This window comes from Vombatus ursinus, unplaced genomic scaffold (assembly GCF_900497805.2).
Source record: "Vombatus ursinus unplaced genomic scaffold, bare-nosed wombat genome assembly UNPS02012758.1, whole genome shotgun sequence".
Lineage (NCBI taxonomy): Eukaryota > Metazoa > Chordata > Mammalia > Diprotodontia > Vombatidae > Vombatus > Vombatus ursinus.
Window position 1 is genome coordinate 135,426 of NW_020952536.1, and position 10,949 is coordinate 146,374.

Genomic DNA, 10,949 nt, shown 5'->3' on the forward strand with positions numbered 1-10,949 from the left:
CACACACACACACACACACACACACACACACACACACACACACACACGAGCTTTTGTTTATGTGGGTTATATCTATCAATATTTACCATATTAGAAATTAAGACATCTTGGCATTATTATGGAAATCACTTCCACCTTTCAGATCCTTTGAATGGATCTGGAGAACCACAATCTTAAGACATAGAGCGTGGAATGTCGGAGCTGGAGGGGTCCTTAGACAGCGTGGAATTTAACAGGCACCCTTTTCCTCACCCCCATCTTACAAACAGGAAAACTGAAGTCCAGAGACAAGGAACTGACCAACCTCTTGTCAGTCAGGACTGTTTCATTCACCGTATTAGTATCCCCAGCACCTGGCTCAGTGCCTGGCACACAGTAGGTGCTTAATAAATGCGTGTTGATTTACTGATTGAGTTTAGGTACCTGAGAGAGTTGAGGGCAGGACAGGACTGGAACCCAGGTCCCAGGACCCCAACCCAGGTCTCAGTTCTATATACCACACCCAGACCTCCTACAAGCCTGCCTCTCAGAGCCCCTCGGTGTCTGTCGGTTATTCTGCTTCGGAGGATCTCTGACCCTCATCTCTGACTCAGTCTCCAGGTCTTTGTTTTTCTCAGGTTTCTCTCACCCTCCGGACTCCGCCCTCTCTCGCCACTGATCCATCTTGGAAAATACGTCTCTTCTCTGGCTGGTCTCCACCTGCAGGCTGGACGAAAGGAGTAGACTGGAATCCCTCCGCGGGCACGTTGGCGGCAGGACCCGAAGTAGGCGAAGGGGTGGGGCCTGTGGCAGATTTAGTCCCCATCCCTCCCCCGCTCCCAGATTCTCAGTCCGCCTCACTGAGCGACGCAAGCTTCAATTAATCAATCGATCAACAAAAGTTCGTAAGTGCCTTTTGTTAGAGGATGGACAGTCAAAGACTTAGGTGAAACCCTCTCCTCAAACAGCTTCCATTCTGAGGCGCAGACACGTCCACATAACAGCGCTGTCAGTACAAGCAATCTGCGAGCGTGGGTCGGAGGGTTTAGCACAGTGCCTGGCTTCTGGTAGGAGTTTAATAAATGCTTAATGGCTTTCTACAAAATATATACAAGGTAATGGAGTGGGGGCGGGGGCACATCAGCAAAGGCCAAAGTGGTCCCTGATCTGAACGGTGAAGGAAGCTGGGGTTTCTGAAAGGTGGAGGTGAGGAAGGGGAGTCTACCAGCCATGTGGGACAGCCGGTACAAAGGCGTGGAAGGAGGAAAATGGAATTTCGGATACAAGGCACAGTAAGAAGTCCAGTTGGGCAGCACTGTAGAATCTGAGGAGAGTAGCTCATATTAATTAGGCGTGGAAAGGGCATAAATGCCAAACTGAAGATCAGGTCAATGCCATTTGTCGAGGCTGTGTCTTAAGTGTAGGACACCATGGTTAATGCACTGAATTTACAAAGACAAAAACGAAACATCTCTGTCCACGGGGATCTTCAAGTCTCTCAAGGGATACAAGTAACAAATCAATAAAAGATATTTGGACAAAGAATGGAGCAGTTAACACCTAGTGGGTCTGGGAAACCTTCACAGAAAAGGTGGTACCTGAGCTTGCACTTTGAAAAAAGATCACAATGTTGAGAAGTGGAGATGAGTGGGGAAGGAATTTCTCTCCCACCCACCCCCCGCCCCCCAGCATGCAACACACTCCCTACAAAAATATCAGTGTTCTGATTCTTCAACTCCTCACTTACCCCCATCAGGAGCTTGGGTTTCTATGTTCTTGTACCCAGAATCCCTTCTATATGATCTCTTCCTTCTCTTTCCCTGACCCAGACCCCAGCGGGTTGAGAGACTAGATCAGGGGTGAGGGTGCAGCTGGAGGCTTCAGGTTCCCCATCCCTGAACTAGATGTTGCCTGAGCTTCCTAATTTTCCCTGCCCCTCAAAACACCTCAAAACCTTTCCTGTCTCAGAGAATGAAACTGATCCTCCATTATCTTTACCCAACCAAAGTTCTCCTATTGTACCATCCATACCATTCCCTTTATCCAATTCTGGGACTTCTGTCTATTCACAGTCACTTCTGCTTTCATCACCTATCTCTTCCTTTCTACTGGCCCCTTTCATGGGCCCAAAGTGCAACATGTTCACATTTCTCCTAGCCTTAAAAAGCTAGGCAAGAATTTTCAGGGTTCTTACTAGCTACCACCCAAATAAGCAGCATAGGATACAGATAGGGAAAATGCAAGTTAATTCACTCAAGAGTGTGACACACTCCATCAGTTGGTGATGGACATGTATGTCATATCATTCCACAGATGACATATATGTGTAGATATGTTATACACATGTGTTTGTGTATGTATATATTCTTTCCTCCTGAGCTACCTGACCCAGAGAGAGTAGCAAAAGAGATGTGTTTCTTACAAAGCAGTTTTGGTAAGAGCAGACACAGCATATAAGCAAGAAAAGGTCTTTATTAAAACAAACAAAAAAGATGCTCAAACTGGGACAGAGAGAATTTGTCCTTGTTATCATAGTCATTTATACCAGATCAAAGGAAATAGTACCTTCTTTACCAGTATGCCACTTAGCATTTGATAAGCCTTGCTTAGTATATAGGAAGTACTTTATCAGAGAAGACAGAGAGAAGTGGTGACTTCCTAGAACTGTGGAAGTCTTCTGAGTTTTCTTTTGTAGTCTGGTGGAAGGAAAGTATTGAAGGAGACCATATGTGCCAAAGAAGTATCACAGGGAAAGAAAAAGAAACAAAACAAATATGGGACAGAAATGGAATCTGTTATGTTCTCCCCAAAATCCACTTTCAAAACCCTTCAACCTCCTCAAGCTACCCTCCCATCTCTCACCTCCCTTTCACCTATTGTGAATAGGTGCCTATTGTGGCACCTGGGGAGGCACCCTCAACTTGTAAGTGGATTCCTCAGGCAAGGCTACACCAGGTTCAAGATAGTTTATGATTCCTAATCCACTAAAAACCATAGCTCCCGAGCCCCCACCCATGCATTTACCTTGCTAGTCAGCCAGAGGACACAATTAATTCAAAGCAAAAGGATTTAATTAGTAGAAATAAAACATTTCCCCTACAAGCCTAAAGTTTACAGTCCTACAAATACATCACACACACACACACACACATACACACACACACACACACACGCCACCTGTGGAGAAGAGAGAGGACTGAGATAAGGAATATAAGAATGTAAGTATACAGGTCAGAGATACATATGTAGGAAGAATTTGAGACCCAGGGAGAAGAATAGAGGGGCAACTCATGTCTCAGTGCTTGGGGCAGCCAATTTCTTCTTCTTCTTCATCTTTTTTTCAGCCGAAAACAAGGTTTATTAAAGATCCAACATACTGGGCAGACTCTTAAGGAGTCTGAATGTTAGTGAGCTATTGGCTAGATTGTAAGAATCTGAGCAGTGGCTAAATTTTAAGAATCTGAGCCCAGCCAATTTCTTCTCGTGAGATTATTTTGCTGCCCTTCATCTGTCTTAGGCAGATATGTATCCTTGGAAGGCCTTTGATCCCTGTTGGTGCCAAGTACCATGTGATCTCTACCAAACATCCAGTCTAGGCTGGACATTGCTTCCTGCTGGTTTTCCATGGCTCCTCCTCAGCAGTACTTAACTGACCCCAGAGTCTCTTTTGGTCACTGCTAGACAATATTTCACTGGGAATGAAGTTTTAGAGCTTTTCTGGGCTTCCAGATTGTGACCCAATAAGAGTCTGGCTGAGGTGCTAGGTCTTCGTCATGGACAGATGAGCAGGCTCAACCATTAGTCTTGTAGCTTAATGTTTAAAGCCTTCCCACCCTGCTTGCCGTTTTCTTACATTTTTTTAAGAAAGCTAAAGCCTTAAAGTGTCCAAGCATCAGAGTGGGTGGAGAGAGGACCCCAGCTCAACACTTTTTCCCCTTAAGGAGATGTCAGTCTAGAGGAGGACAGGTGACGCAATGGATAGAATGCTGGACTTATAGGTGAGAATTGATGAGTTCAATCCTGCTTGACTTTTTGTTCTTACCAATGAGTTTTATTATTTTTTACTAGCTCTATAAAATAGTCCTTTGATGGTTTGATTGATATGGCACTGATAAAATTAATTTAGGAAGTATTATAATTTATATTGTCTTGGCTCTGTTTTCCCATAAGTAATTAATATTTCTCTAACTATTCAGATCTATCTTTATTTGTGTAAGTTGGTGTTCTCAAATTGTGTTCATCAGGCAATTTTCAGATGAAGAAATTAAAGCTATCTATAGTCATATGAAAAAATGCTCTAAATCACTATTGATTAGAGAAATGCAAATCAAAACAACTCTGAGATACCACATCCCACCTATCAGATTGGCTAACGTGACAAAACAGGAAAATTATAAAAGCTGGAGAAGGTGTGGGAAAATTGGAACACTAATGCATTGTTGGTGGAGTTGTGAACTGATCCAACCATTCTGGAGAGCAATTTGGAACTATGCCCAAAAGGCTATAAAACTGTGCATATCCCTTGACCCAACAATAGTACTTCAAGATCCGTATCCCAAAGAGATCATAAAAATGGGGGAAAGACCTACATGTACAAAAATATTTATAGCACCTCTTTTTGTGGTGGCAAAGAATTGGAAATTGAAGGGATGCTCATCAGTTGGGGAATGACTGAACAAATTGTGGTATGTGAATGTGATGGGATACTATTGTGCTGTAAGAAAGAATGAACAGGCAGACTTCAGAAAAACCTGGAAAGATTTATATGAACTGATGCTGAGTGAAGTGAGCAGAACTAGGAGAACATGGTACACAGTAACAGCCACATTATGTGATGACTAACTTTGATAGACTTATCAAGACCATTCCGAAAGATTCATGATAGAAAATGCTGTCCACATCTAGAAAAAGAACTATGGAGTCTGGATGCAGATTGAAGCATATTATTTGCTTTCTGTCTTTTGTTTTGTTTTGTTTTGTTTTGTTTCTTCTTTCTCGTGGTTTCTCCCACTGGTTCTAATTCTTCTTTACAACATGACTAATGTGAAAATAGGTTTAATATGAATGTATATGTTGAGCCTGTATCAATGTACCCACTGTCTTGGGGTGGGAGGAGAGGAGAGATGAGGAGAAAATTTGGAACTCAAAACCTTATGGAAACGAATGTTGAAAACTAAAAATAAACAAATAAATTTATAAAAAAATAAATTGTATTTATATAGTTTCTGTATGTATCTTGACAGTATTTTATGTGTTTTATGTAGAGTATTTTTTGTAGCCTGGAGTTATTTTAAATGGAATTTCTCTTACTATCTCTGCCTGCTGGGTTTTGCTGGTAATATACAGAAATACTGACAGATTTATGTGGGTTAGTTTCCTATTCTGCAACTTTGCTCAAATTATTGTCTCCATTAGTTTTTTAGTTGACTCTCTAGAGGTCTCTAAGAAGACCTTCATATCATCTGCAAACAGCGATAGTCTTGTTTTCTCATTCCCTCTGCTTATTCCTTTGATTTCTTTTTATGTTTGTTTGTTTAATTGCTGTCACCAGCATTTTTAGTACAATATTGAATAATAATGGTGATAATGGAAATTTTTTCTTAATTCTGATCTTATTGGAAATGTTTCTAGCTTATCTTCATTACAGATAATGCTGTCTTTTGATTTTAAATACTTACAATTTTAAGGAAAGCTCCATGTACACCCATGCTTTCTAATGTTTTTAACAGGAATAGATATTGCATTTTGTCTACAGCTTTTTTCCTACATCTTTTGAAATAATCATGTGATTTTTTATGTTATTTGTTATTAATATGGCCTTTGTTTTCCTAATATTGTTTTCCTAATATTTCTGGGGAGGGCCAAAGAAATAACCTGCTTAACATGGAGAAGTGGAGCTGTTCCTCTTACTACAGAGAAGCAGAAATGCAGAAAAGCAGGAAAACTCAGAAATGGGCAAACCAGAAAGAAGCCAATGCAATAATATCACTAGAAAATATTGGTAGCGCTATAGTGCTAAAATCATGAGTCACCTCTCCGTGCTTGTCTACTGGCTACACATAATCTCTAAATGTGTGCCACCCCCCCATAATTCCTATATATATCCACTCTTCTCATTGATAATGTGTGCATTTGTGGGAGGGGGCATATTTGGGGTTTGGGCGGCAAGCTGTATGTGTTGGGTGAGGTGGTTAAAGAGTTTCAATTGCAACTTTCTTACTATATTTTTAAAACGCTTTTGCTTCGAATAAATCTTGCCTTCTGGAAAACTAGTAAAAGGAAACACATCACTTGGGGCTCATGAACTGTGACTTCATTTGGATGAGGATCCATAGAATAATTTGAGCCCCTGGTAGCTTTTCTGGTGGGCCCTTGTGAAAGAGTTCCCACTTACGGAATCTCTCTTTTGCTGCTTTCCTGAGACTTCTTTCTGAGGTCACCAGTGTTCTCTTGATCACCAAAAGTGATCTGTTCCACCATGTTTGCCTTAATTAATGAATTGCCTCAGTAATAATTTTATCTTTAAAAGGTAAAGGAAGTAATGAGGAGACCCGCTGCTCTGGATCAGATATGAACCAATAAGAAGAAAATGATAGAAATTACGGAAACTTGGGAAGAAGTGGACATTTCCATTTAGAATTTATAATATTGAAGAGGAAAATGGGACATAGTGTGACATGCATGTAAAATATGTGGAAAGCAAATTCACAAGGTAGGTAGAAACTCATGACCTAAAATTCAGGAAGGAAAGTCAGTCTAGGAAAGAGAAAGCTTTTGAAAATTAAGTTCCAAAGATACAGAGAGAAATAATTTTTATATGGTGGAAAAGGGAGAGTTGTCCAAAGAGGTGTAGATGGACAAAGAACTCATCATCCAACTAAGATTTGGAAATGACCCAGATAGAGCTGGAAGCAAGGGAAGGTAGAGGAGAACAATAGTGATAACTGATATTTATTGACACAGCTCTGTAATTTTCCTAGAGCATCTCACATTTAGCCTCTCATTTGAGCCTCACAACAACACTGGAAGGAAGCAGATACTAATATCCTCATTCCACAGATGGAGAAATTGAGGTTAAGTAACTTCCCCTTGGTCACATGGGTTTGAACCCAAACGGGTCTTCTTGATTTCATTCAGGAAGCATTTATGAAGACTTTTTTTTAATTAAGGAAATGGCAAACCACTCCAGTATCTTTGCCAAGAAAACCCCAAATGGGGTCTTGAAAAGTTTAAGGACTGAAACGACTGAACGACAAAATGGGCCAGGCCCTGTGCTAAGTGCTGGGGGGTACAAAGAAAGGCAAAACCACATCAAGCACTGTACTCCAGTGCACAAGGATCAATGCAAAGGCATGGCATGGTCCTGTTAGGAAATTCAAACTGAGAACAAGCTGAAACCATCGAAAATTGTTTTTCACCTGCTAATTACATCAATAAAGGTCAAATAAACCTATGCTGAGAATTAAAGAAGGGATGTGAGGACAATGATGGATAAATGAGAGAAATGAAATCCACTCGCTTCTTTTTTAAAGTCTGTTTTCTCTCTTGAGGACAATGCTCTTTGGACTGGCAAAAAGAGAACAGATACAGAAGACAAAGTGTCCGAGCAAAGCCTAGTTGACTACTTGTTATACTGAGTGTGGAGGAGATTCTCAGGCAGCCAAATGACTGGACTGAGTGGCCTCTGTGTTCCCTTCTGATACTGAAATTTTGGTATTTTGTGAGTGTCAAACCCAGAAAAGTAAGAAAATAATTGAGAAATCACTCATATCCTTTGAGGATTTCAAGCCTAAACCTAGAAAAACATCCTGGGGCAACTGAAAGAACTGGCCATTGTGTAATGGGAAACCAAAGTGCCTGATTGCATCTGCTCCTGATGCAGGGAATCCAAAAAAAGAAGCACACAAAGCCCCAGTAATTAGTCCAAGTTTTATTAGGGAACTGATTTATAGGGGTCCCTGTAATAGCACCTTGAAATGGACAGCAAACATGGTGGATATGGCTTTTGTTTTGTTTTGGTTTTGTTTTTTACTGAAGCTGCTTGGGGAGGGGGGTATGGGCTGAAGCATGCAGGATGTCACCAAAGTAGCAGAATGTGTGAATGTTCAACTGAGATGGAACTGGCCGATAGCCTGCCACACATCATTTTTGATCCAGCTAGGATAATTAGTTTCTTGCCCCTAACAGCAACCATGATCCATTTAATCCATAATGTTCCTAACTGTGACCATCATCCACTTAACCCACAACCCACCCCTTCGAGGTTGGCCCTGATGATCTTCATGCCGACCTCTTCTACAATGCCCCTAGGGTGAGGGAGGATGTGGCAGGGGCCTAAGGGCTTTGGTTGCCATGATATTTGTAAATCATAAGCACAGAGCACGCCTGAATCATGATACGCGGGAAGAACATTAGTGAGAGCACATTGCATGGTCTTAGTATCATTAACAAAAATCTCTAGGTCGCAAGAGTCATTAGCTTTCGGTGGTTCATCTGTCCAAGATGCTCCTCCGAGACCATGGACAGATCCAGTCAGAACATTGTTCCTCACTGCCACACGGTGCATTTAATCTATGGACTGGTTCTCGTGCTCCCAGTGGGATCAGATGACAGCAAATGCAATAGCCAGGTTGACAAACTGAATATTCAATGAGCAGAAGTGTGATTAGTAACCATTCTGCACTTATGGGTTATTGGATAGAGGGCTCCCTTTCACTAAGTAGGTGTGCCATTTAATTAGGGTTAGGCTTTGTGGGTGGAAGTGGGTTTGGGCAAACAATTATCAATCCACCCCTTTACAGGTGAGCAGAACCCAAGGACTTGCTGCATCTTAGGGGTGCTGCCCTTTGGGGTATCCTTGGGGGTGCTACCACAGGGCCCAACCAGATCTCTCATTAGATGTAGCAACATCTAATTCTTATGGGCGACTACAGTCTGCAGAACTATCTTGTACCATCAATGCCTAGGCTTTAGTGAAGGCAGATTATTGATTATCACCCTGTTCCCACTCTGTCTCTTTCCTAATAATGACATACAGTGGCTACGAGCATCAAGCAAGATGGAGGATAATCCATATCCTCCAATATCCCAACAATCCCCAATAGCAGGGGGATTTTCTTCAATAGTAGGAATAGGTCAAGCCTGAATTTTGCTCTTTACAGCCTTGGGGATAACCCGTGTTTTACCTGACCATATCATACCCAGGAACTTCACCGTGCTAGAGTTTATTGTCCATCCCCTTCTGAAGAGAATACTTTGAAGTTGGTCAAAATTTTCCATAGTAAAGGCAAATCATCAGATGTTAATATAATATCATCAATCTGATGTTCATGGTGGCACCTACAGGGGCTGGGATGGTGTCCAGTTCATGGGTCACCAGACCATGGCAAAGCCATTGTTGTCCATCCCATGTGAACACAATCTGCTATTATGATTCCTCTGCCCCATCCGGCACAACATGTCATTGTCCTATTTTGTGGTCAGTCTCTCTAAGGTAGTAACTAAGTCTGGGACAGTCGCATATATTGGGGGAGGGGCCTTGTATAATTCACCATAATCTACTGTCATTCTCCAAGTGTGGTTGGATTTTTTCACAGGCCACATTAGACTATCAGAAGGGTTCTGGGTTTTCCTTACAATATTTATTTTAGCCAATTCCAGAATGGTTTCCAATCTTTCTTGTTGCCCTCCTGGTAACCTTTATTGTTTAATGCTCACCACCCTCCATGATAGAGGGGGAGAGAAGCCAGGGGACATTTGGGAAAACCCACTCAAATCCAGAACCAAAATTCCCCCAGTCATTTGTAAGGCTGCCCCTAATTAGAAATTTATTCTTTTAACATTTTTAGGGATTGGTGAGATATGCACAGCATGTTCTTGGGGGTGGAGAATGCCCCATGTAGAACACAACCTTGGTACTTTTTCCTGGAGCTGCAGTACCCCTATAACCATCAAAGTAACCATGGGAACCAAGGAACCTATGTGGATTTCCATGAATAAGGATGCATTCAACTCCAGTATCTACGAAGGTGAGTATTATGTTTGTTATGCCATGAACAATGTCAGATTACTTGTGCATGTGACCTATGGGCTCCCTCAATCCACCTTACTCTTGGCTTCCACGCAGTGTGGGGGTGGTACAGATTTTTGTCTCCTTCCTCCTGTCTGGGGCTTTCTTTCCCTCAAGAGGAGCTGACTGGGTCTTCCTGTTATAATGCTGATAGGGTCTAAGCATCCTCCACCTTTTTAGTAGTGCTCCATTGGGTTGCCTATCCATTTCTTCTCATGGCCAGAATCCAATCAAGCCACATTTGCTTTCTAGTAACCCTCTTTGGTTCATTGATTGTGGGAGTCCTTTCTGACTTCCATTGCATGAGTCTTATCTGGTGGGCTTTAGATCCTGGATCTCAGGCCATGCTTCTCCCTAACCATTGGCTGATGCCCCTTCCAGGGACACCAAAACATCTAACAGAGGTACCTTCCAATGAGCAGGAGCTAACCTTAAAAGTTTGTTTCTTATCCCAGCTGTATCAGGTTTGCATCAGTCCCATGTTCCTTAGGGGCATAGACAACAGATTACTTGACCATTTCCTTGTTGGTGGCCTAGACTTCCTTTGCACTCCACAAGGAGCCCATTCTACTGATATATGAATAGAGTCCAGCTGAGCATTCCCACAGGTTCTAATAATCCATTCTAAAAGGAAACAGTGATTCTCCCAAATTCATCTTGGGCCATACAGTCTCTGTCATAAGGCTGGGTGTGTAGTAATACCTCTCATCTTCTCGACCTTGGACCCAAATAACATCATTCCATCTGCTCCACTCTCCCATAACCAACTATCCATGTAGGAATGGATTCCTTTGGTTTCTGATGGAATCTGGCTACCAAATCTATTGGTTCTCCTGGGGCATAGTCTCTGAGGCTCAGGATAGATTGTGCTTGAGGTAAAGGGGCTCAGTCATTCTCAATT

The 10,949-nt window shown here is 42.0% G+C and overlaps 2 protein-coding genes across 2 annotated transcripts in view; both read right to left on the bottom strand.

The window, feature by feature from the left end:
* Positions 1-663, bottom strand: part of CUNH19orf84 (chromosome unknown C19orf84 homolog) — a 1,798-nt gene extending 1,135 nt beyond the window's left edge. Inside the window, exon 1 of the mRNA XM_027858183.1 lies at positions 629-663. Within this exon, the coding sequence (XP_027713984.1) occupies positions 629-663 (35 nt within the window). The remainder of the gene's footprint in view (positions 1-628) is intronic.
* Positions 664-1,076: 413 nt separating this feature from the next.
* LOC114040170 (transcription initiation factor TFIID subunit 1-like) overlaps positions 1,077-10,949 on the bottom strand; it is a 55,283-nt gene continuing 45,410 nt past the window's right edge. The window contains exon 18 of the mRNA XM_027858184.1: positions 1,077-1,303. Coding sequence (XP_027713985.1) covers positions 1,077-1,303 — 227 coding nt within the window. The remainder of the gene's footprint in view (positions 1,304-10,949) is intronic.